This window comes from Ambystoma mexicanum, chromosome 4p, assembly GCF_040938575.1.
Source record: "Ambystoma mexicanum isolate Mex_15411 chromosome 4p, UKY_AmexF1_1, whole genome shotgun sequence".
NCBI lineage: Eukaryota > Metazoa > Chordata > Amphibia > Caudata > Ambystomatidae > Ambystoma > Ambystoma mexicanum.
The window spans coordinates 308,001,709-308,028,903 of record NC_090927.1 but is presented as its reverse complement, the minus strand read 5'-3'; the positions used below and the strand labels follow the sequence as shown (position 1 = coordinate 308,028,903).

The 27,195-nt window shown below is 48.3% G+C and overlaps 1 protein-coding gene across 3 annotated transcripts in view; it reads left to right on the top strand.

Moving 5' to 3' along the window:
- UBXN2A (UBX domain protein 2A) overlaps positions 1–27,195 on the top strand; it is a 720,890-nt gene that overhangs the window by 351,262 nt on the left and 342,433 nt on the right. For all 3 annotated transcript variants that reach the window (XR_011260377.1, XM_069605875.1, XM_069605874.1), the window contains one exon: positions 23,830–23,939. Coding sequence is in view for 2 of the 3 variants with exons in the window: in XM_069605875.1 (XP_069461976.1) it covers positions 23,830–23,939 (110 nt within the window). In the remaining variant the exon portion in view is untranslated. The remainder of the gene's footprint in view (positions 1–23,829; positions 23,940–27,195) is intronic.

The following is a 27,195-nucleotide window of genomic DNA, read 5'->3' as shown; positions in this document are numbered from 1 at the left end:
TCCAAACTCCACCACACGTCCGCCCATTCTGACCCTCTGCCCTCCGTTCTTATCCCCAAGATCTACCCTCTTCTTATCCCTTACCTTACCATTTTCTTCAACTCCTGCCTCTCCTCTTCAACCTTTCCCTCTGCTTTCAAACATGCAACAATTATTCCTATTCTAAAAAAACCCTCTGCCGATCCACTTCTCACTGCTAACTACAGACCTATCTCTCTTCTACCTTTCCTTTCTAAGCTTCTTGAGTGCCTTGTCTACTCTCAACTCTCATCCTTTGTCTCTACTTCCTCTCTACCTCCTCCTTTCCAATCTGGCTTCCGTCCCAAACATTCCACTGAAACTGCTCTCCCCTCTATCCTCAACTCCCTCCTCTCTGCTCGACATGCCAAGCAATCCTCTATCCTTATTCTCCTTGATCTCTCCGCAGCTTTTGACACTGTCGATCATCCACTCCTGCTCCACACTCTTTCCTCCTTCGGGTTTAAAGGCCCTGTTCTAAAATGGCTATCCTCTTACCTCTCCCCCCGTTCCTTTGCTGTTTCATGGGGAGGCCAGACCTCTCCTTCCTTCCCTCTTATTTACGTGTTCCTCAAGGTTCTGTACTTGGTCATTTCCTCTTCTCTCTTTACACCTCCCTCATTGCCCCTGTTATCTCCTCGTTTGGCATCTCCCACCATTTCTATGCTGACGATACTTAACTCTTTCTCTCTTTCTCCTCCTTCTCAACTGACCTTCACCTTAAGCTCTCCTCCTGACTCACTGCTATCAAGTACTGGATGTCCTCCCGCTTTCTCTCTCTTAACACCGATAAAACCGAAGTCCTTTTTCTTCCCCTCTAATTCTCTTCCCCCTCCCTCTCCTCCTCCTTCCATTCATTTTCCTCCCTCCAATCTCCACCCAAGCTCGTAATTTAGGCGTTGTCTTTGACTCCTCTCTCACCTTCTCGCAACACATTTCACTCACTTCTCGCACCTGCCGATACCACCTTTACAATATTCGCAAAATCCGTCTCTCCCTCACATTCCACGCCACCAAACTCCTAATTTCCTCTCTCATCTTTTCCCACCTCCTCTACTGCTCTTCTCTACTCTTTGGACTTCCCGCAACTCATCTTGCCTCTCTTAAATCTATATACCACTCTGCTGTTCGTACCCTTTGTCTTCTTACCTCCCGTGATTCCATCTCTTCCTCGCTCTCTTACCTTGGCTGGCTACCTTTCCACTTACAGCTAAAATTTCACTTTCTCTGCCTTGTCTTCAAATCCCTCCATGGTCTTGCTCCTCCTTATCTCTCCTCCCTTCTCTCCTTCTACTCCCCCTCCCGTTCCCTTCGGTCCGTTGACCATTTCCTTCTCACTGTACCTCCTTCCCCATGTGCTTCCTCCCGTTTCCGCTCCTTCCAACTTCTTGCACCTCTACACTGGAACAGGCTCCCTCTCACAATCTGCTCTACCACGACCCTCACCTCATTTCGCACTTCCCTTAAATCCCTCCTCCTCCATTCTCCTCCTTGAAAACTCCCCCTCTGCCCTCTCTACTTCCCCTCCCCCCACTCCCTTCATCCAATATCTCTCTCCCCTCTCCTGATCCCCCTCTCTCTCTCCCTTCCATTTTCACTCGTCCAATCCATCTCCACCCCCCCTACACCTAGTCCCACTCCCCTTCCCCCCCTCCTTCAGTTAATTGCTCTTTGCACCGTTTTATCAAATGATTCATGATGTAATTTTGCTCCTACTGTTATTTGTTGTTGTCATCTTGTATTATGTTGTTCCATTGTACAGCGCCTTGGTGTAAAGCGCTCTATAAATAAATAATTCAATCAATCAATCAATTCTGACTCACAAATAACGAACCCCCCCTCGGGCTCCACTTAAAGGGAGTATCTATCTTCAGTCTATCGCGCTCCCCTGCCCTAAGTGTTAAGTTCATGATTTCCGATTTATTCACGTTGATCTTTAGTCCTGAGACCTCCCCGAATCGTTCCAACAACGCTACACTAGCCTGAATTGAGTTACTCGGTTCCGTCAGGGTGAGCAACATATCATCTGCAAAAGCTGCTACTTTCTGTTGCTCACCACCAAAGACTATGCCCTGTATTCCCTTGTCCTCCCTTATTGCTTGCATGAGAGGCTCCAAATAAATTGCATACAGCAGAGGCAATAGAGGGCAGCCCTGCTTTGTGCCCCTCTGCTGTCTAACCGGCCGTGATACTGTCCCGTTCACTACTAATCTAATGGATGGGGTTTGGTAATTAGCTCCGACCATAGTTAAGAATTCCTCTCCGAAGCCCATTTTCCGCATGACTCGGAACAGAAATGGCCACTCCACACGGTCAAAAGCTTTTTCAGCATCTAATGCCAAGAGGACCGCGGGAGTGTCCACTCTCTGCACCTTTTCCAATAGGTGCGCTACTCGCCTAATATTGTCCACCGTTTGCCTGCCCCTTATGAAGCCTGCCTGTTCTGTGTGTATCAGGGACGGGAGATGGACTTCCAATCTATTAGCTAAGATTTTTGTGAATATCTTGGCGTCAATATTTATTAGCGCAATAGGCCTATAGGATGTTATTTCCTCCGGGTCTTTGTTAGGTTTGAGTATAAGATTTACCTTTGCTTCCTCCATAGAGGGGGCGATTCTACCTGTCTGCCGAAATGTGTTATAGAGTGAGGTCAAATGTGGGGCCAGTTGTGTAACAAACATTTTATAAAAGGCGGCAGAATAGCCATCCGGTCCCGGAGCTTAGCCGGGAGTACTCTGATCACCATTCGCACCTCTTCCTCTGTCATTTCTTGATTAAGGGCCTTGCATGTCTCCCTCCCCACGGTCTGCATCTGGACCTTTTCTAAAAACTGCTCCTGGAGATTGGCCTGCGGATTCTGTGATGGTAGAGGGAGTCAAAATATCCTGCCATTGCTTCCTGTAGCTCCCCCGCCCGAGTCACCCTTCCCACTGAACTCATTTTCAATGCCGTGATCGCGTTCCTCGTCCTTGTCCCCCTGAGTAGCCTTGTCCCCCTGAATAGTTCCCCCACCTTGTTTGCCTTTGCATAATATTTCTGGCGCACTGCAAGTAAGGCTCCCTCCGCTTTTTTAGTTCAGAGAAGTTCCAGCTGCCCCACTGCCCTTTTATATTCCCTCACTTTCGACCTGGATGGGGTCAGACCTGCTTTCTCCCTAGCTACCTCTACCTCTGTCTCGAGCTGCGTTTCTAGTGCCCTCATTTGTTTAGTTCGTTGTGCTGCTATTAGTTCCCCCCTGAGGGTGGCCTTAAATGCATCCCATCTTACCTCTTCCCCTGTATCCCCTTTCCTGTTTATAGCAAAAAAAAATCTGAATCTTCTCCTCCAATTGACTCCTGATCACCGGATCACTCAGTAGAGAGCTAGGGTACTTCCATCCCCATTCCCTCCTTTCCCTTCTACCCAATTCGAGAGTGACGGAAACAGTTTTATGATCCGCTAACCCTATCGGACTGGTGCGTACCTCCTGGATCTGACCCACCAGCCCGGCAGAGACTCAAATATTATCTATTCTAGACTGTGAACCATGGACTTCCGAGATTCTCTCGCCCCTTGAGCTCCCGCCACGCGTCCTTCAATCCCATATTTCCAATCCTATCCTTCAATCCTGCTGACATAACCGCCCCCTCCTCCCCGTGTCAGGGCCCCCATCCTATCTCGCTCTCTGTCCCAGGCCAAATTAAGGTCTCCCATCAAGACTATCTGCCCCCAAGCATGGTCCTCCAATAGCCTCAGCACTCGTTGTAAGAACTGCTCCTGCCCCGAGTTTGGTGCATAGACCACCGCAACAGTGTAGGGAATTTCCTGAAGCTGCCCCTTTGCCACATTATACCTCCCCTCTTTATTCCATAGGACCTCACAAATTCTAAAATCAACCGTATTCTTAATAGCCAGGGCTACCCCCCTCGTTTTGCTATGGCTGGAGGCATGGATAATTAGGTCAAACCCCGTAATTTCAGCTGCCCCTGGTCCCTACAGAGAATGTGCGTTTCTTGTAGCCCCATGATATCCGGGCCTTCTTTTCTTGCAAATTGCTCCAGTTTTTTCCTCTTAAGGGGGGGTATTCAACCCCCTTACATTATGAGTTAACCACTTGAACGAACCAGGCTCATGGAGTGATCCTCATCTGATGCCCCTGCCCTTCTGACCTTTACTTTACGTCTTGCCTCGTCGCCCCTGCCTCTTCGTCCCCCTTGCCCCCCTATCTCCCCCAAGCCCCACCTGGAAGAAACAAAACTACCCACCAATCCTCCATTCCTATCTCTGGCTTCTCCGCCCTTACTGCTCCCAAAATGGTTGCTCTCCACCGACCTCAAAGCTTCAATTCCCCTTTTTAAAGGCCCACCACCCCATTTACCACCGTTGTACATCAGAGGCCACCTCCAGTCCCCGTTGTTCCTGCTCTGGCTGTCTCTTGTCGAACAGATCCACTCTCCTTAGCTCCTCTTCTCCTTTTCTCTCCGACTGTTATCCACTCCCAGGGTCTTGGCCTAGGTCGACTGGACATTCCCTGTGTGGTCGAAGCTGCGGGGGCCTCCTCCAGGTCTATTTGAAGTATTTCAGCCCCTTTCTGCACCGTGGTGATACGCTTCTGGCTTCCTTCCCACTCAACGATCAGACCATATGGGAAGGTACATTTATATCGAATGTCCTTCTCCTTAAGTGCTGTTAGCACTGGGCCCATTTGTCGCCTTTTTACAAGCGTGCTGCTTGCCAAGTCTTGGTACAACTCAATCTGCTGGCCCTTGAACATAATTGGCTCACTCTTTCTTGCCGCTTGGAGGACCGATTCTTTCTGGGCATATCTGGTGAAGGCCGCCAGAACATCTCCGGGGCTAGGTGTTTGACCTTTAGGCAGTCTCCCCACCCTGTGGACGCAGTCTAGTTCAACCTTATCCGGGTGGTCTTCAGCCAGAATACCAGCAAAAACTCCCTGAAGTACCGCTTTTAGGTCCTTATCCGGTACTGACTCGGGTAACATTTTAACCCTAATATTGATCCTTCGGGATCTATTTTCGATATCCTCCATCTGAATTTCAAGATTTCGAGTTGCTACATCAAGTTGGTCATTAGCTTCACTGTTGGACGGAGTTTCCCTGTCCACTTCTTGGAAGCCTTTCTCCAAAAGGTCTGCACTTTCACCTAGTTGACGCATTTCTTGTTTTATCCCCCCCAGGGCTTCATTTAAGTCGGAGCGCATAAGTTGAAACTGCTCCTGAAAAGTCTTTGCCAGATTTGTTTGCAGGGCCTGTAACTCGCCCAAGAAGTCCTGTCTTGACATTGGGGTAGGCACCACGGTGCCACTCTGGGGAGTGCCTTCTCCTGTCTCTTCTCGGTTTCTGCTTGCCCCGGCTTTCATATTTTGCACTGGCCACATAGCATGGAGTGGGCCCGAGGGGTCCCCAGTGGCTTGAGTCTGCTTTCCCCCTTTCACTTTGCCTTTAGACGACATGGTTCGCTGCCCGCCACCTCTTGACACCCCTCCACACCTCACTGAGTGTTCACACGAACGAGCAACTGCCCCTCAAGTCTCGTGAATGCGTCTGTGTTCTCCTTTCGCTCTATCTAGGTCGAGTAGTTGCAGGGAAATTGTGCCTTCAGCCTGCTCCGGTGAGCATGCGGCCAGAACACCACAGCTACTATCTGTTGCTTCTTTTATCTTCTTTGTGATGCCCCATGAACCCCAATGCCCATTACCGGCATAGAGTCCCGGGGGTCCGCCGCTCTCTCTGTCGTAATGGGGGAGGCAGAGTTCTGCATCCACGGTTGCTGTCCACTTGTTCCTCTCAGCTGGGCACCCCACCCTTTACTTTCTGGCAAGGGGCCCAAATCCACTCCCAGCCACGCCTCCTCCTGCAGATCTACGGCCCTCGAGCCGCCAAGCGAGCTCTGCCCGGGGCTCACGCTGGTGCCTCTCTCCGTAGTTGCAGCTTCTAAGCAGATCCTTCTCGATGGGCCTGCTGTTGGGGGTGGGGGGGGCTCCTTCGCTCCCCGCCACTCCTCCGTCCCGGGCTTCCTCGGGTGCCCGGACCTCCTCCTTCCACCGCGGACCCCGCCACCTACGAGCCTGCTGCTTCAGAGGGCCCGGGGCAGACACTCAACACTAGCGCTGGGGGCGTAGAGCAGGCGGGGCTCCCACTGCTCGCCCGGGAGCGCCCCTCAGTATCCTGGACGAGCGGCGGAGCGCGGGAACACCCGCTCCGCCAGGCGCCGAACCTGCGAGCCAGGTATCTCCCACCGTCAACGGCGTCAGTTGGGAGAGGAGCTCCCCCACCGTCCCGTTGCCAAGGGCCTCCAAGAACCGCTCCTGGGTTCCGGTGCGGAAAGGCCGCCCCAGAGCTGCTCCCCTCGCCGCCTTACAGCTTCTCGGATCGCGTAGCTGCGGGGGTCCCCTCCAGCTAACCGGATCGTGTGGCTACGGTGGGTCTCCTCCAGCTAACCGGGAGCCTGCTCGTGGGGTGGTGGGCACCTCGCGAAGGTCAGTCCCTGGAGAGCGCCGTCAGCACGTCTACACTGTGCTGGCGGCCATCTTGGAATCCGACTGCCCTTCTTAAATATCAGGACTATTATCGCTGTTCGCCAAGAGCACGGAAGCTGCATTGATGTTGAAATGAGACTGAACAGATCTTCAATGAATCTTGCCCATAGCTTTTTTTTTGCCTTCAACATCACGTTTGTTAGGCCATCAGGGCCTGCTGCCGTGAGTTTTTTAGCTGTTTAATTGCAAGTATAATATCTTCAGCTGATTCACTTACGTCCCATGTATCGATCTGATTTAGGACAGGCCTGCTTTGAGATTTTTTATCGTTGTTAAATACCTTTCTAAAATGTTGCTCCCATGTAGCACTGGAACTCCCATTTGAAAGCTTTACCTCTTGTTTATAATTCCATATATTTCTTTTGTTCGATTGCAAATGATCTGTTTTAACATCTGTTATGCACTTTCTTGATCTCTTATCATTGAGAAGGATTTGAGCCAAATGCAGTATTTCATCTTATGCTGTTTGATGGCATATCCGCAGTTACTTCCCAAAAACCTTTTCAGCTGTCGGATGTCTTTCTGCAATAAATTTCTTCTGTTGACACAAAGAAGCGCTGAACACATACTTCCTTGTTTGTGATCTCATCTTTGCGAGAATTCTATTTTAAATTGCGACAGTAGCGCCGCGTAATTTATTTTACTGATTAGTGACATGGGTCCGAACAGAATGCTTTGTCTTAACATATTGATTTGAAAGTCATTTATTTTTAATCTGTTGGAACCTTGGTTGATCTCCACCGGAAAGGTGTATTTCGCACTTGAGACCACACAAGACATGAACCATGTCATCTCTAATGCATCGTGATCCCTACAGGTTGTTTCCTGAATTTTGAGCTGGTCAATTCCGGGCCACATTGAGTTTGAAATCCAGATATAGTCTAAGGTTTTGTGGCTCGACTCACAATGCCAGGTGTAACTCACTGGTATATCTCCTTTTGCATTGCAGTTCAACATCTCACAATTTCGTACATTCAAAGCAGCTTTCAGAAGATTTCGTATGCAGAGGTTCTTTTTGGGCATGCTTGTAGTTGTGTATGCGCATTTTGTCAATTCTAACCAAGAGAAATTCAAATCTCCACAGAGTATCACTGAGAGATCTTTGAATTTGGTCAGACAAGCATCAATTAATGTGGTAAATGAGTGTATATATTCAGTTGTCGATATCGTTATTGGGTTCCAATATGTATTGATTAGTAACATCTGTTTTGTTTGTTCAGAGTCACTGTTTATCAGTTGAAGCACAGTTCCTTGTACAAAGAGGTTTGGATTATGTATTTGTAATATTTCCCATCCGTTGGCATTATTCACCATGGTTAATAGGTCAGAGTAGGGACAACGTAGCTGATTTTTTTTTTCCTGTTAGACTTAGCAGAATTGATTACCCATCTCTTAGTCTCTTAGTGGCGCCTCACATAGCCATGGTTCCTGGAGGCATACTGCGAAATTATTTGCCAGTGAAAAAGGGAAATTTTGAAACAAATGCTTAAAACCTCTTGTGTTCCATGATATCAATACACACAGAACTTCTCTGTTTGACTGTGTTAGTTAAGCTTGATGAGTTCTTTGATGGGTAACAGTCTTTGTGTTAACCTTTTGCACAGATTGCTGTGAATTATCCGGTGTATCTATCACATTTTTGTTAAATTGTTTCCTCAAGGTATCTCGTCTTATCTCAATTGCTGATCTGTTGTCCCATGACTTTCAGCTTCAGATCCATGGCGTAGTTTCTCAACAGATAGATCGAAACCATATGATAAGAGCTCATCTTCTGCCGCCAGGAGAGTTTTTTTCCACAGCCTGTGACCTGATGTGTAAGAAGACTTGGTCGGAGCAGCCCCCAGTTATATCGCAATGTCCTCAGACTTCATTGTTCGTAAAGATGGAATATTATGCAGTAGGCACATCATATTACCTCTGTTTAGATTTACCACATTTCCATCTGGAAAAATATTTTCAACTTGGACCTTCCAAGTATTCGACATCTTTTCCGTTTTCTGCACAGGCAAATCTCTTGATTTTAAATCTATTTGTTTTTGCCATTGTGCTGTTGTCATTTTTGGATTTAGGTTCGTTGATTTTTTATTTTTCAATAAAGTTTCCTTTGGAGCTATGTTTTTTCATTGGTTGGAATTTTTTCTTGGACTGGCACCTTTTGAATCATTATTCTATGTTGCACTAGATTTTGTCTTTGGCGGATGGTTCTCAAGATGTGCTGTTTTTTTGTAAAACCTGTATCAAGGTTTTACCTTTACAGCTTTTAACGATACCTCCTGAATGGTCCATAAACCTTGTATCTTCCTCTGTATCAATTGAGTATGTTGACAGATCACATAAATCGATTGAGCCATCATCGGAACCAACCGTGTAATCTTCAGACTCAAGCCTTGCTCGTTTATTTGGATTTCATACATGTCTCTCCGAAGTTGCTTGCCCACATTAGTGATCTTTTCGCCGGTTGCAATTCTTTGTGGTCATTGTGCTATTTCTTTTTCTTGGTTAAGAATGAATATCGCGGCTTTTGTGGTGGTGATAAATTCCTTACAAATTGTTTCATCTTTGTTGGATTTATTTTAGACGTTCTCTTTGTGGCATTAGGTTTACTTTCAGTTGTTTTTATGTATTTTGCCAGTAGCGGCGGATCCTGTTTCGTCGCCAGAGTTTTGGCCATGCCGGTGAAAATTCCGAGGGTGTTCATCTGTGTTTTAATTGCTAATGCCTGTGGCTGTTTGTCATTTAAATCTTTGTTCCGTTCCAAAACATATTCTGTTAAATTAGAGCTATTTGTCGCCGCTGTCACAGCCATTGGGCTCTTAAGCAAAACAGGTTCTGATGAACTGGCAATTATACTTTCCAGGTTTTCTGAGCCAATCTTATCAATATCCGTAACAACCTCTGTAGTTGTGTCTCTCAGCTTGCCAGTTAAAAGTAAGCCTTGATCCAGTTGGTTATTACTGGTGTTCTCCTTCAAATCCATTTTTGGATTTTCTTTGTGATCTTGCGTCGTCTTTGATACACCTTGCTGATCCAGCGGTAATTTTGAGCTAATCTTTGTTAAATCGGATCTGCTTTTTTCAATATGACGAAACCATTTCATACATTCAAGTATTGCATCCATTAGATCAGCCTTATCTGAATGTTCTCTCATAGCGAGATCGCCAAGTCGATGTTGCAATTGTGAAGAGAGCTCTGCTTCTCGTTTTAACCTTTGTTGTAATATGTCATTTGTGTGTTCAATATTGGACAATTTTGATTTAGGTTTGTCAGCTGGGCGCCTTGTTCATTCATGGATTCACTCAGGATTTCATATAATTTCACGAATGGAATTAGTGCTAGTGATGTTGCTGCCAGCACATTATTATGAATTTGAATTCCGGCTGCTACAGATATGTTTGCATTATTGTTATAATCCAGGTCGGTCTCTTGATTTTGCAAGACTTTTGGTAATGATTGGCTACTTTTGTCCAGAGGCATCTTTTTTTTTTGTCGTGCGATTCTTTTATTGCAGCCTGAGACTCCGAGTCTTGGGTTCATTTGACATCCTTTTCCCCATAATTAGCATGACTGATTTGTTGGAAATAGTCAGTCCTTTCCAATGAGACGTGCTTGTCCGTTCAAAATGCGTTGGTTGCATAGGAAGAAGTGTTAGGCTTACCGGATCTCCACTGGTAGAGGTATTTTTTTCCTGCATTATCGTCCTATCGACCAAGGAATTTACAAAACTGTTAATGAGCTTGCCTTTAATATTCTGATAATCTGCTTTCAGGCGTTCAGTCAATCGTGCTTCACGACCAGCTAGGTCAATCTTGAATCCTCTTGAAACAGGAACAGTTATATTTTGCAGTACGTTCTATAAGTTCTGCCATTTGTAGCTTGGTCACTTTTGAGGCAGGTGTTTCAGTCCACATGTGGTTTGTGATTTCATCTGTTAATGGCTTCACAGTTATTGTGTTGAACTTGTCCTGCCGTTCGGTATGTTGAATCGTTAGATTTAGATCTTGATACGGCAGTAACACTGAAACGCCATTTGTTTTTACTCTGTGTGGATCCACTTTATAAGGTCTTGTTATATTTCCTGCTACTATCGAGGGAGGAACAAATGTGAAGTCACTACGGTCGGAAAAGCCGGCTGGAATTTGTATTTCCTACAGTTCGATGTCAGCGACATCACAAGGTGATTGAAAAGAGGCAGTGTCAACTTCAACAATATTTACAGTGTCACATACATTGGTGGTGTCGTTCGTTACTCGACCGTCAGCTGCTACGTCTGACTCCGCCCATGTTGGAATGTTATCGACAACATTCTCAGTGCATATTACATGAACATTTCCTGTAACTTTGCCCGACTTTGATTCGTAGTTTGGGTCAGTTACTTGCAGCTTTGCCTTAGCTAAAACCGACAAAGGGAGAACACACCAGTTTATTCTCAAAGGGCTGTACTGTCTTGTGACGACTGAGTTTGCCCCGCTTACCTCTGTCAATGCTCTGGCAGGAATGGGTTTGTCATAGCGGCGAGCATGTAATGTCTTCTGCCGCGTCTGAGGACCCGGCGCTGCCATTATCAAAATACTTTCCGCTCCTTGCTCCGCGGTGGACTGGGGCAGACTGGGACTCTTCTCACGGGACTCCGCGTGGCGCTCCATGCTCACAGTCCCCTTTTAAGGTGGAGTTCCAAAAGAAAGGGCCAGTACCGAAGTATCAGGCACCGTAGCACGTTGCTGCAGCTCCTCAGCACAAGAAGGACTGGAGCAGGCAGAGACTCTCTCACGGGACTCCTATCAATTAAAACACTGGTTGAAGCAGCCTGATATAAGACAAGCAGGGCAAAGAGATTTGAGTCCATTCGAAAAATTCATAACAAATCATGCAGTGGTCAAACAACTACTATCAAAACTATATGCAATTCTACAAGGGGAGGGCCCTGACCGTACATGGCCGTATATGTCGAAATGGCAGTGCATTAGTGGGGAAGAAATATACCTTAAACCATTGGGAAACCCTCTGGGAACACATTCCGAAATTAACAAGATCTATCCAAACCAGAGAGGCCTGGTACAAGATGATGGTAAAGTGGCCTTATCCTCCGGAGAGATTGCACTCAATGTATCCGGGGGTAACGCAGGAATGTTGGAGAGGCTGCTTGGGGAGGTGTGATTGGAGGCATATATGGTGAGATTGCCCGGTAATACAAGCTGTTTGGAGAGATGTTAGGAATCAGATACAGGAAATAGTGCAAGTTCCGCCAACCTGTTCTACAAAGGAATGGATATGCAGCTGCTTTGATCTGGAATTTAAAATCCCAACGAAACCCCAACGCAAAGCATTTATGACCTTTTGATAGCAGCTTGGGTAGTTCTGGCAAGGAGGTGGAAACAGGAAGCGCCTGCCACGAACGTTTAGTGGCTCCACAAGGTGTGGGGCATTCTAGCAATGGAATGGATCACGTATGGAATACAAGGTGATAGAGGCAAATTTCACCTGGACTGGGGAATGTTATTGGACTACCTCAGTGGTGATTACATTCAGCAATGGTGTCCCCAGAACCTGAGAATACTGAACATAATGTAATTACTGAAGCTCCCCTGGATGCAGTCGACCAGAAAGAGGGCTCTGGGGTAGGGGGAAGAGGGGTAAAGGGAGAGGAAGGGAAGAAGTGGAAGGGGTTGTTTTTGTTTTGTACCAGCCAGCTATAAAAGTCACTCTCCACCTCAGTTCTTTACATAGACAAAGCACACCATTTCTTATTCGCCAATAGTCCATTATCACTAGCCAGTGGCTTGTGGCGAGTGCAGATTTTGCACCCCAATTTCTCTATGCATTGTATCCCGTAGTGCATTTTCCTGTGTTCCCATTGAAAAATACACATCCATACGTTAACCTTGAAGTGATTGTGCGTTAGTAATACATGCTTAGGCCAATAAAGCATAATATACCAAGCAGACGTGTTTGAGGCTTTGTCAGTGTGTCAGCGTATGATGTTCCCAGTCCCCTCCAGGGAGGGGATGGATGGCCGACCTCTAGTGGATCTCGTAGCCTGTTAAACGCATGTTAAAGAAAATTCCATAGCGACATACCTAGAAAAAGCTGGGAGAGGTTGGTGCCTCATGATCCTGCATGATTCCCAGTCCCATCATGTCATACAAGTCAACCATTCTATAAAATACTCTGAGGGTTCCTGCTGCCTGTCTGCCATTTCCAGGTAAACTCCTTCCCTGTACCCAATGTATTCCATAGTACACTGACTGAATACCATTCTGTCGCTTGTGTATCTTTCTGTAGTTCTAAGCTTTTTCCTGCAATCCTATTATTCTCTTTCTGAAGTTATTTCGCAAACTGAAAAGGTCCATAGCTAACATCCAGGTAGGAGTCAAATATGCCGGCTGTATGATTTTTTTTATTTTTTTTTAAAACTTTTATTTTTGGTGGCAGAGGTTTGCAGTAAACACATACATCATGGCAACAGTAGTATGTAGCAAACATAAAAATGAAAAGGGAAAGGCAATTACTGGAGCAGTACAATAATCATAGTACATTAAACACAACAATGTCCATACATCCTTACAGAGGTGAAGAAGATACAAAGGATCATGGAGTGGGGGTAGGTCCTGGGGGGGCAGGGGACAAATCGGATCCGGGTGTACCTGCACTTAGGTTGTTGAGATACGTGTTGAACGCAGTCCATATATTTTGGGGACGGGACCTGGTCGGGAGCATGGTTAGGTATTCCTCCTCACAGTTCCGCGACCAGGCAAGCAATCGCAGCCATTTCTGATAGGCTGGCGGAGAGGAGCTCCTCCAATTCTGGAGTATGCATTTTTTAGCTACCATGCAGCTTATGTTCAGGAATTTAGCCGAACGTCTAGTGTCCAGTGTTCTCCAGATCCCAAACAGGACTGCTAAAGGATCGGGGTCAACCACAGCTTCAGTGATCGTGGTGAGCGTTTCTAAAACACTTTCCCAGAATTCAGACAATTTGTTGCAGGACCAGAACATGTGTAAGTGATCAGCTACTTCCTCCCCACATCGGGGACAGGGGTGTTGTGAGTTGTGGTTGAACCTCGAGGTTCTATACGGAGTATAGTATAGCCTATTTAGAAGCTTATACTGCATTGCGCGGTAGCGGAAATTGAGGGAAACCTTTTTAGTGTGTTGGCACATCTTCCCCCACATCTCGTCGGGTATTTCTAGGCCCAGTTCAGCAACCCACCCATCTCTTGCCCCAAGGGCTCGCACCGGGGTGGAATCCTGCGTAATCTTGTACAATGAGGAGATGACTCCCCGGGCACCGCCCGAGTTAGCAATGTATGCAATAGCAGGATTATCAGGGGGTTCATCCGGGAAGGATGGCCATCTGGAGCGAAATGCGGCCCGGAGACGGTAAAATTGAAGGGTCTCTAGTGCGGATCTGGTATGCCCTTGTTTCCAAGTTTGGGGGTCAATAAACCTGCCCTCGGGGTAGAAGTCTGAGAGCGCCCGGTATCCCAACGCCCCCCAATGTCGGGCCAGAGCAGCGTCATGCGTGGGCTCCAGACCAGGGAAAGACCACACTGGGAGCCACTTATAGTATGGGGAGGATTCTGGCGCTGGGTACAGTAGGCGCGCCCAGGCTTGAAGAGTTGTGGCAACAGGATCAATAGGAGAGTCGGGTGTATAATGTTGATGCAGTATAAGGGACATTATATTAGTGCCATTGGTTGCCATCCTTTCCAATTTAACATGCGGATGCGCCGGGGAGCCCGGGTACCAGTGAGTGGCGTGTTGGGCTTGGGCCGCAGTCCAATAATGTGAGAAGTCTGGAGCCGTGAGTCCCCCTTGTTCGTATGGTAACGCCATGTCAGACCACTTCTTGCGGACCGCGCCAGAGTGCCATAGGAACTGTGCACATAGTGTATGTAGTTTGACGAAGTATTCCCTCCCAGGCCATACAGGTATGTTGTTGAAGGTATAGAGTAATTTGGGAAGTAGTATCATTTTAATGAGGGACAGCCGCCCGGCCAGGGATAATGGGAGAGTGCGCCACCGCGAGAGTTTAGAATCAACTATTTGTGCCACCGCAAGGTAGTTGTCCGCAAGCAAGGCGGATTTGGTAAGGGATATCCTAGCGCCTAAATATCTGACACCGTGCGGGGACCATCGAAGAGGGAATTCGGTGGCAGGTTGTTGGGTAGACTTAGTGAGAGGGAAGATCTCGGATTTTGAATAGTTGATTGTGAACCCGGAGTGAGTGCCGATGCGCGTGATGTCACGAAGTATGGGGTCAAGGTGATTCGCGGGATCCCTGATGTATAATAGTACATCGTCCGCATATAGAGATATGATCTCGGGGCCGTCCTTCAGTCTAATTCCCTTGCGGGCGTGGTGTGCGCGAACATAGTCCGCCATTGGTTCTATTGCTAAGGCAAACAGGATCGGGGAGAAGGGGCAACCTTGACGAGTGCCCCTGCAAAGTGTAAAGAGGTCAGATGTCAGTGAATTGGCTCTTACGCGCGCCACTGGTGAGGTATATAGAAGTTTAATGTAGCTAATCATTTTTGGCCCAACACCCATTGTCTCCAATACCAACCAGATGTACTTCCAAGAGACCATATCAAAGGCCTTCTGAGCGTCAAGTGTGACCGCCACAGCCTGCGCCTCCTGATCAATCCGGGACATGACATTGAATAACCTTCTAATGTTGTGGGAGGTGGATCTTCCAGGGACAAAGCCTGCCTGGTCCTCATGAACTAAATATGTCATGATTGGCAGGAACCCATTCGCTATGATTTTAGCAAAGATTTTTGTGTCTAGATTCATGAGGGAAAGGGGTCTATAGGATCCGCACTCATCGTCAGGTTTACCAGGCTTAAGTAGGATCGTGATGAGAGCCTCGCGCATGGAGGGCGGGAGGATGGAGTCTCGGAGTGCTTCGTTCCATACCTCAAGCAATTTAGGGGCTAAAATGGCAATGTGCTCCTGGTAAAATTCAGTGGTAAGCCCATCAGGGCCCGGCGCCTTCCCCCCGGGCAGCTCCGAGATGGCCGTGACAATTTTGTCTAACGTTATTGGGGAATCTAGCTGGTCCCTCGTAGAGGGGGCAATTTCTGTGGTGGGGATCTGATCGAGGAGATTGCGCATATGTTGTTCCGTGTGCTCAGCAGGCTGGGTGTAGAGGGATTTATAGAACTCAGTGAATGTATTTAGGATTTGTTGGTCCGACCATAGTGTGTCGCCATGTTCGTTTTTTATAGAGGCAATCTGGGTCCGGCCAGACTCTCCTCTCACTAGTGCTGCCAGTGTTTTCCCAGGTCTGTCTCCCTCACCGTATTTCCTGGCAGCCTGTGGGCGGCTAAAGTACTGGACCTCGTTGGTGGCGAGTGCATTGTACGATTTGAGTTCTTCACTGATTTGGGCGAGTATGGCGGGTTCCGCATCAGTGGAGCTCTGAAGCTCCAGTTGCTTTAGTTTGGATTCAGAGCGACCGAGGGCGGCCCTGATTGCCTTCAGCACCCCAGCCTCCCGGGAGATAGACATTCCCCTGATAAACACCTTGAAGGCGTCCCATCTGACCGCAGCGGAGGTGTCCTGAAGGGAATTGTGTTCAAAGAAGGAGTCGACGTCAGCTAATATTTCAGCCTTAAACACAATATCCCTGAGGGCCTCCGATTTAAAGCGCCAGGTGCTAAATGTCGGAGTGGGTATTCCCAACCCTATAGTTAGTGTGATTGGGGAGTGGTCTGAGAGCGTGCGGGGTAGGATGCGAGAGTCCTCAACCCTGCCCACGATCTCGCCTGACACTAGAAACAAGTCTATCCTGGATGAGCTATCATGGACAGATGAATAGAAAGTATACTCTCGCAGCTGGGGATGTAGCACTCTCCAAACATCGCAAATATTAAGTGCCTTGATGTGGCCAAGCAGTCTACGTGCAGCGCTGGACTGGGCACGGGCGGCAGTGCCAGTTCGGTCAAGGGCAGTGTCGAGGATAAGATTTAGGTCCCCCCCCCCATATAACCTGAACTCCAACATAGCCCAGCAGTATGGTAGCTACATTGTCAAAAAACTCGGGGGAGTCGACATTGGGGCAGTAGGTGTTAACCAGTAAGTAGTCCCTATTCACCAACATACAGTGCAATATGACATATCGTCCCCCAGGGTCTACGTAGCTTTTGTGAAGGACAAACTTGATCGTTTTATGTACCATCGTGAGGACACCCCTGGATTGGGTAGAAAAGGAAGTGTAGTATCTCGCGGGGCCCCAGGATGGGGCCATCAGTTTTGTCAAATAGCCTTGAGAGTGCGTTTCTTGTAGGAACAGTATCTTACAGCCATGCCTATTAGCATAGGCCATCACCTTGCGGGACTTAGTGTGGTTGCTTAATCCCCGGACGTTCCAGGACATTATGCTAGTAGACATTTCAGCAGCATATAACTAAACCCATAGTGTATGTTTAATGAACGTCCCAGATCCAGCAGTAGTACAAGCTCCAATCAATACCGTTGAGAGTGAGGACGCGGACATTCAGTACGTGTGACGTGCAACCTCGTGTGCCAATTTTCAATAACACCCCATACCCTCCCACCTCCCTCACTACTAGACCAACAGTAGCAGTGTACCCATCAACCACCCTTAACTGTACCCGGCTAAACCGACCCCAACATGGCTCAGCCTGTAAAACAGCCCAACTGGGGCTAACCCACAACAGAGGTGTGTTGAAGAGCAGTGCAATCGCAATGGGGTGCGCCATTGCCGTGCGCCAGCACGCATAGAACCAGTGGTTACGTTACAGAGCGAGCAGTGTCTGCGACAATTTAGTGCATTTCCCCGCATTTCTAGGCGGAGATCAGGGACCAAAGTATAAGGTTAGAATATGGTAGTATGAGCACAAATAAACGAAGATATGAGCAAAGTAATCAGTTCAACTTTGTGCCAGCAAGAAAACAGTGTGTGTACCAGGTAAAGAAATCAGCATTTGCATAGATAAAGCCATAAGGCAGGCAGTCAGGGGTGACGTAAGACAGGTGGGAGTTCGGCCCGAGCCCGGGCAGATTCCAACTGCGCACAGAGCCGGGGCGCATAGAGGACGTGGACCACGGAGTAGTAAAGCCCGGCCATTACCGAGCAGTAGGGATACTTAGAGGTGTGGGACAAGCCAGCGTAAACCCAGCAGACAAGGGCACCGTAGTTTTATACGGTATGAGCAGCGGGATCAATGAGGCAAGGCGCCTGGTGCAACCTAGCCGGTCGTCGAATGATTGGCAGTGCAGGGTAAACTGGCGTCATGTCATCATGCAAGCAGGAGCTTCACGATAGGATGGGAGCGGGGTGCTCACTCGGTGTCCATGTGGTCCTCGGCCGGGGCGTGCAGGGGGATATGCGCCTCTATAAACTTCACAGCCTCTGCGGGTACCGTGAAAAAATAAAGTTTATTGTTGAATGTGAACTTCAACCGTGCCGGAAACAATATGGCGTAAGGAATGTTCCTTTCCCTGAGCAATTGTTTGACCCCCAGAAACTGGCGGCGCTCCTGTTGCACACCAGTGGAGAAGTCCGGGAATATCCTGATTAACTGTGAATCCAGCCTGAGTTCACCCTTCTCTCGCGCCAGCCGAAGGATCAGGTCACGGTCTCTGAAGCTCAGAATTTTCGCGATGATAGGCCGCGGGAAGTCCCCGGGTTTGGGGCGTGGAGCGAGTGCTCTATGCGCTCTCTCGATGGTGAAGAAGGGCGATAGGACGGGATTGCCCAGTAGTTCCTTCAGGAGGTCCTCGGTTGCCAGTTCCAGTCGGCCCTTGAGTGCATTCTCGGGGACGCCAATAATGCGTATATTGTTTCTGCGGGACCTAGATTCGAGATCATCGCACTTAGCTTTGGCAGACTTCATGTCCCGGGCCAGTGTAGCCACTGTATCTTGCAATGTGGCAATGCTGTCTTCGGAAGCGCCTATTCTGGTCTCAGCTTCGGTGATTCTCGAGCCATGGTGGTCCAGTTTGGCTTTGAGAGATGCAACATTTGCGTGAATGTCGTCCAATTTCTCATGGAACGACGCAAAATTTCTGGCCATGGACTCCATCATTACAGTTAGCTCCGAGGTTGATGCCTCAGCAGGGACAGCCTTGTCCGTCTGACCATCGGGTGACTGGGCTACCTCAAGTCTCGGAGTCGACTTGGCGAATTTGTCCATTGCGCCAGACTTATTTACATTTCTGGATCTATTAGACATCTTGCGAAAGCAAAGAGAGTGTGCGGCGCAGGGAGACGATGTCAGGAATGGAACACGGATCCTTCAGGTGTGCGGGAGCCACCCACCGGTACCACGGGTAAGTTGCAGAAGGTGATGTAGGCAATCGATGCACGGAGAGTTGTTGCGAGGTCAAGCAGAACGCCACCAGCGCAGCTCCACTAGTATGAGTCGTTAGTAGTGATGGTGAACAGTGGGCAGACAGTGCGATCAGGTCAGGGAGGATAGAAGTGCAGCCAGCGCCAGCCCACTGCTTCAGCCGGCTCGGCGCAGTATGAGTGGGAGCGCACTGGACTTAACTGGTGTCAGAGGCTGTATGGGAGCAGGTATGTATTGCAGGGGGGGCGTCGAGGTCCCTCCGTGTGGTTGCCCCCCCGCCGACTCCTCACCTGATGTGCACCGCACAGGAAATCGCACCAGCGCGGACAGCCCCCAGGTAACGCGGCGCCCCTCCAGGGGCGCGGCACCACTGGATCTCAAAGGGTGCCCGCCGGGGGGGCAAGGAGCGGTCCGGTGCCGAGAAGCAGGAGGGCGGGCCCCGGGGACTCAGAGCGGGCGCCGCCGTAGTAGAGCTCCGGAAGCCTCCGGGAGCGCGAGTTCAGGCGGCCCCCAGCCTCCGACGTGGGCCACAGAGAGGCAGGAGAGCAGTACCGCGGATCAGCCGCAGCAAGATGTGAGCGGCCCGGGATGAGAGTCTCTGTCCGGAAAAGGAGCGGCTCCCGTCAGGCCACTGCGCGACCTCCCGGAAGCGGTCGGCCTCGGCAGAGCCGGCCGGGTTCAGGCCCAGAGCGAGTGAGATGGCCCGAGGCTCGGCTCCAGGGCGCGGATTCCAGCCGAAGTTACGGCCGCAGGTAGCCCAGAGCAGCAGGTATGCAGGGAGACAGGTTTCTCTGCTAAATGTATTGAATTGCCGCAGATGCGAGTGGATGAAGTGCGGTGGCGCACGGAGCTGTTAGACTAGGCAGCCATTTTGCCGGCTGCTCAACAGCGCCCCCCCGCCGGCTGTATGATTTTAAACTGGATCTCCCTGTATGGCAAATTCAATGGCACATCCCCCTATCTGGTCCCAAATTGACCTCTGTATATTCTATATTGGCACCTAACTCCTCAGACTATTGTGCTGCAAGTGAGTTGTGACAGTGTTCAAGTTTGGGAAGCATAGGTTAAGAATGAATACATCAGTAAAATCTTTCAAATGGATTGTGCCCTCCCACGTATTCCTCATCTTTTGATATCTTCCTCTCCAGCTGCTTCAGTATGTTCTTTTCGGCAGAGGGCGCTGTGCGTCGATGCGGTCTGTTCGATGTCCCTCAGAGGCCTCTGTCTCGAGGTCGACGTCATCACTGGTACAAAAAGCACGTGCAGCGCCTGTGCGCTTCAGTTCTATTTTCCCCTGATAGCGAACGCTTTGAGAATTATGGCACGCTCCGGTTTCATTGAAAACTGCGACATACCCAAAAAAACGATGGCTTCGACACCGACACTATCCACTCCTGAGACCGGATTAAAAAAATGTCACTATTGGGGAGTCAAGATGCCTCTCACGGATCCTCATTCAGTGTGTCTGTGGTGCGTTGATGTGGAGCATAGGATGGCAGACTGTGGGTCCTATCAGTCCATGACTGGTAAGGCTTTGAAAGAGCGAAAAGGGAAATTAGTGGCAGGTAGGCCCCATACAAAATCCCCCTCGACAACAACATCGAAGGAAGAAACGCTCGTCCGATGAGTAGAGCTTTCGTTCCAACAAGGCTGAATGCAGTCAGTGCTGTATTGTGGGCACATGACCCACACGATAAGAGGGGAAACAACATGAACATGCGTGCTACTTGGAACATCCGATGATGTCACCCTAGATGGAGGCCTTCAAGAGACAACGCCCCGACACCATTGACGCAGGCGCCCTCTGCCAAAATATTTCCAAAGCAGCCGAGCTGTGGACATTACATGTCAAAGATGAGGAATACGTTAAAGATGAGGAATACGTTGGAGGAACATCCAGTCGAAAGAATGTGACCAGTTGGTAAGTAACTTGTTCTTCTCCCTCAATTACAAGAAGTCCCACATGATATCATCTCAAAAACTCCAGTTCATCGGAGCAGTACTGTATGCATCCTTGGGGAAAAGCCTCGCCCCCGCCCCCCCAATTCCCCCAGGTGAGGGCTAATCATTCTACAGATGGTCACCAAATTCCAGAGTGCTCAGCGTCTTTTGGCCTTTGACTTTTTGAGGTTGCTCGGCCTCATGGCATCCTGCATTTTCCTTGTGCCAGAGGCTCGCCTGAGAATGAGATCCCTCCAATGGGCACTCAGGACGCAGTGGTCTCAATTCTTGTGGCAAGGTATCAGACCTACTTCAGGTTCCAAACAGAGTCACACAGGATCTTCTGTGGTGGTCCTGCAAGGACAATATTCTGAAGGGAGAATCTATTTGGGTGCCATGGCTGGAGATAACAGTAGTTAAGGACGCCTCACTCAGTTTGGGGCGCACACACCAACAATCTGACAATCAGGGGTTGTTGGTCTCCAAGGAGTCCAAACTACACATCAACCAATGGAGCTGAGGGCGATCAGACTAGCGCTGAAGACCCTCTTCCCTCTTTACGGGAAGAGAATGTCCTGATAATGACGGACAACACAGTGGCCATGTACTACCTCCACAAAAGAGGAGGTGTAAGGTCGTTACCACTGTGCAGAGAGGCAATGCAGCTCTAGTTCTGGGCAATTCAAGAAGAAATCTCCCTAGCAGCAGTTCACCTAGTCGGAGAGGAGAACATGGCGGCAGACGCTCTGAGCAGGCAGAGTACAGTCTCCCACAAGTGGAAATTAGCTCAGGTAGTACTTCAAGAGAACTTCACCCTTTGGGGAACCCCTCAAAAGTATATCCGTTCATGACCAGTGTCAACTGGAAGTGCAAACTGTTCTGCTTCAAGTAATTTCCCCCAAGAGGAGCTCTAGGGGACGCGTTCGTTGTGGACTGGGAGTTTCCACTCCTGTATGCGTTTTCTCCAGTCCCTGTCATTCCTCAGGTGATCAGGAGGTTGAGAAGGTTTGGGAAATCCATGATCCTAATTACTCCGAATTGGGCCAGGAGGACGTGGTACTCAGACCTTCTGGACATGTCCATCTGCCCTCCAATGCATCTTTCAGAGAGAGGACCTTCTCTCGCGAGAAGAGGGTCCGGTTCCCAACCCAGAGGTAAAAAAACTCAATCTTCACACATGGTTTGAGAGGTTGAGATAAAAGGATTGGGACCTTCCGGATGACATAATAGACATTTTGCTTTCGGCCAGAAGGGGGCAACGAAATCCTTGTACCGCTGCTGCTGGATTACATTCTGTAGCTGGTACAGGGATAAGAATGTGGACCGTTTTCTGTGCAGTACACCTATGGTGTTGTCTTTCTTGTTACATTTGGCAAATCTGGGGCTCCAGATTGGGACCATTAAAGGATACTTGGCCGCGCTTTTAATCTTCAAGCGCACGTCAGGAGAGGTTTCGTACTTCAAGATGCCATTGGCCATATAGTTTCTAGAGGGGCTCACTAACCTGTTCCCCCCCCCTTCTCCATTTCAATCTTGTACTACAATTCCTTATGTGCGCTCCTTTGCTCCACTCCATTACTGCCCATTAAGGTTATTAACCTTTAAAACCATCCTATTAGTTGCATTTACAGGCCTAATCTATTAAACCTACATTTACTATGTTCTTTAAGGACAGGGTAGTTCTTAAAGTCAAGCCAACTTTTCCTGCGTAAATTGTATCAGACTTTTACCTGGTAACGTTCTTTCGACTGGATGTTCCTCCCACGTATTCCTCAACCCCCCTCCCAACCTATCCTGCAGTATAATTTCCGTGCATTACACTTTACTCTCTTTCAAGGTTTTATACTGCCTTGGACACACTAATGCCAGTAATTCTGTAAGAAGAAGAAGGTGTAAAAACAGAACTGATGCTAACGGGCGCTGTGCGTGCTATATGTACCAGTGATGACGTCGACCTCGAGACGGAGGACCTCGAGGGACATCAAGTCAACACACATTGCCCTCTGCTGAATTTCTTTTTTCCAAAGCAGCTGAAGCTGGAGCGAAAGATATCTAAAGATGAGGAATACGTGGGAGGAACATCCAGTCGAAAGAACGTTACCAGGGCTAAGTAACTTGTTCTTCTGGCCTCCAAGCACTTCTCATCCTCCAGGAAGATCATTGATTATGCCAACCACTTTGGTTTAGAATGTTGTTTTATATATTATATCCATTCATCTGGGGATCACATCGATTGATCTGTTGCCCTCTCAATTGGAATCAATCCCTGCCGCTCCAATCAAAGGTGATATTTTCTATTAGTACCAATGGGAAGCGGGTCGGCCCACCCAGGCAATCGGAAAGCTTGGACGGTGGCCTATACCTCAGTGTTTTGCCCACGCTCCCATCCTCTTCAGAAGCAGAAGGCTGCCATCTTCCCCGCCAGGCAGGTAATCCCCAGAGTCTCGCTTTGCTCAGGCCTGTAACTGTGGCCCTGGGTCATTACCTGACTGACAATGTACTTTCACATCATGTTTATTGCTTAATTACATGTTTTTTTTTCTCATAAAGATTGTTTAGGATTTTGTTTTTAGATCCATTGCAAAATGAAGCTATCTTCAAGTGAAAAATCATTTTTATGGTCTGGGTTTACTTTAGAGTGTAAAATGAGATTTGAAGGATAACTGGTGTTAGATGTCCAGATGTCTGACTTGGCATTACATAGCTAAACCAATACTTAAGGTACTATTTATGGTGTTATTAGCGAGTTTACTTAATTTACAGGAATGTTCTCAAATTGCCTTTGCTATCTCATATTGTATTTTCAGTGTACGTTTTATTGTACTTGCTGTACTTGCAATGTTTTTATTTAAAGTGTATCTGTGACTACCACTTGATGGAGAGCTCAAATAGTGAGGAGATTTGCCTTAAAGACATTTCATTTTTTGTTGTTGAAACTGGTAAATACCAGTTATGGTTTTCATTAAAAAGTGCTGTATTGTTTTAGATTAAATAATGCATTCTCTCCTGTTTTAGGCAGACATAATTATTAAGCTGTGGAGGGATGGGTTTACAGTAAATGATGGCGAACTCCGGACCTACACTGATGCTGCAAACAAGCAGTTCTTGGAGTCAATGAAAAAAGGGTATGTGACCTTTTGAATACTAAACTATTTTTTTTAAATTTTTTTTTATTAATTTTAATCAAATAATACAAAACCACAATACAACCAAACACGCAGTGCTTTTTGCAACAAAATAGTCATATTAATTCTTTAATCTTAGCCACTGCTTCTCCCCCCCCCCCTTCATGAGCCTGTCTGTTCATCGTTCTCCGTGTCCGCCGCATGCGGCGGGGTCTCGCCTCCTGCAGATTCGGTCAGATCTTGTATTGCTCCAAACAATTCAGCTATTAATGATTTCCATGCCATCAGGGTCCCTGTCTCTTCTCCCCCCCCCCCTACAGTGTTCGACTCTTGCCATACCATTGTTTCTGCCTCTGCCCATTTCTGTAGCTCCTTCCACCACACCTCCACCCGTGGCCTGTGACAAGTCTTCCATCCCACGGCAATCCTCCGTTTAGCAAGCACATACGCTAGATCTTTCAGTTTATCAACATGCTTGAGTTTTGATGATCTGGGGAACCCTCCCAGCAAACAGGCCCAAGGTGTGTCTATGATCAACGTGACCCCTTTCTCGGGTAGCTTTTGTGCCACTTCTCCCCAGAAACGCTCAATTACTGGGCATGACCAAAACATATGTGTCATATCGGCGTTCTCCTCGTCACATTTGGGACATGCTTGTCGTCCAGCGTTCTCGAACTTGGATATCCTCATGGGCGTCATATATGCTCTGTGTGTTATATATAGTTGTATTTGGTTTAGTCTAGCATTCCTTGACACCTTCTTATGGTGTCCCAGTGCCCGTTCCCACATCCCATCCTCTATCGGGGTTCCCAACTCCCAATCTAGTCTCAGCTGCGTCAGGTCCTTCCCAACCTTAGACATCACCATCTCATACAGCCTAGAAATCTCATGCCCTCCATCCGATATATCATATATTGTTTCTATGATGGCATCTGGTTCTTCTCCTAACACAGTTTCAGGCCACGTTTCCCAGATTCTCTGCACAATTCTGTAGTATGTGATGTACTGGCCCGAATGCAATCCTGTCTCCAACCCAAGGGTCTCAAAATCCAAAATGGCCCCCATCTGCCAGACGTCTCCTAAAGTTACTAGCCCCATCGATTCCCAATGGGTCCTAAGTATCGCTCTTAACTGCGTATCTTCCCCTGACAACGCGACTAGCGGTACCTGCAGGGAGCATGGAAATGGGTTCTCCATCATCCGGCACGCCCTACGCCACATCTGCCACCCGAGCATCATCATCCTGGAGCGCTCTCTCATTTCGAACTTGGGCAACCAGATCATCTCTCTTAAGTAAAATGGGGTACAATCATGTCCAAATAACCTAGATTCAGGGGTCGCCTCATCTGAAAGCCACTGAGCCACATATTGCAGCTGACTTGCTACATAATACACCTCAAAATTGGGCAGTTTTATCCCCCCTTTTTCGTAAAAGTTCTGCAGCTTCAACAGCGCCACTCTGTTCCGGGTACCAGGCCACAAAAAATCCCTACACATACTGTTAAGTTTAGCAAAAAACTTCTTGGGTATCATGTATGGGACATTGCTAAAACAATGCAAAAGCCTAGGCAGGACCACCATTTTTAGCATTGCACACTGTTCCATCATTGGTAAGGGCAACTTGACCCAAAATTGCATACACTTCTCAATTTTCCTGAGTGCCACCTCAGTGTTGTGCTTGTGCTCCTCTTCCACCGTATGGTACACGTCTATCCCAAGATACCGGAAAGAACTAACCTCCCACGGTATTTGTAATACCGGTAGCCGCGTCTTAGGGGTTCCCTTATAGTCACCTAGCGGAAACATGCTGGATTTTTGGGGATTCACTGCTATCCCAGACAGTTCTGCATACCTCTCCATCACCTCCAGGTGTACTGGAGATTTTCTTCCGGGTATCTTAAGTATAGCAACAAGTCATCTGCGTATAAGGAGATCAGATGTCGTTCTCCTCCCACTTCAAAACCTATCGTGTCGAATTGCTGTCTGAGGTATATCGCTAGGGGCTCCAGGGCTAGTATATAGAGCATCGGGGGCCAAGGGCACCCCTGTCTAGTGCCTCTACTCAGTTGCCACCTCTCAGATATTACTGCACCCGTTCTAACTCTGGCCAGTGGCTCACTATATAGCATCGTCACCCACCTCATATAACCGGGCCCCATGCCATACTTCTCCAGGGCCGCCAACAACCACGGCCACTTGACCGAGTCGAAAGCTTTAACCACATCCAAGGATACGATCGCCATTTCGCCCTCAGCCGTACTACCCCATTCAATCACCCGTCGGAGTCGCCTATGATTATGGGTTATATTCCTATTCGGGACATAGCCCGTCTGGTCCGGGTGTATCAGCTTGCTAATCACTCTCTGCAATCTGTTTGCCAGGACAGCCGTCAATATCTTGCTGTCCTGGTTTAACATCGAGAGAGGTCTGTAGGAGCCGCAGTTGTGTGCGGGTTTATTAGGCTTGGGGAGCGGTATTATGACCGCCTCTCTGAGTGATTCCGGCAACCGTCCCACCTCAAACGCTTCATTGAGCATATCCAACATCGGGGGGAGCACCTCTTCCCTGTATGTCTTATAGAATTCACTCGGGAAACCATCCGCCCCTGGGGTCTTGCAAGTAGGTAACTGTCTCACCACTTCTTCTAACTCCTCCAGGGTGATCGGTGCATCTAGCTCCTCCCTTTCCTCCTCACTTATCATGGGTAGTCCTATATCTTCCAATGTTTCCAATATTTCCCCTCGGCTGCCCTCCATCTCGTCTGCATACAGCGCTTTATAATATTCTGCAAACTCCTCATTGACACCCTCTTGGGTGTCCACTGTGCTACCATCTTCCCTCATTATTGTCCTGATCGGGTGTCTGGGAGCCTCGCTCTTGTATAGCCACGCTAACAACCGTCCTGTTTTATCCCCTCCCGCATGCTGTCTCTCAATGTACTTCTTATAATTAAGGTTGCTGAGCCTCTCCCAGTGTTCCGCACATTTCTGTTGCAGCCCCAGTACCCAATCCATATCTTCGCATCCACCCTTTAACACTCCCTCCAGCTCCTCTTCCGTCTGTCGTAGGTCAGTTAGAACCCCGCCCTGCATACCCTTCGATTTTGCTATTGCAGCCCCTCGCATCACTACCTTAAAGGCTTCCCATAATGTACCTGCCGAGTCAACGCTACCCGTATTCTCCACAAAGTAATTTGCAATCTTCTCCCTAATATCCTCTCTAAAGAATGGATCCTTGAGCGCCTCAGCTCGAAGGT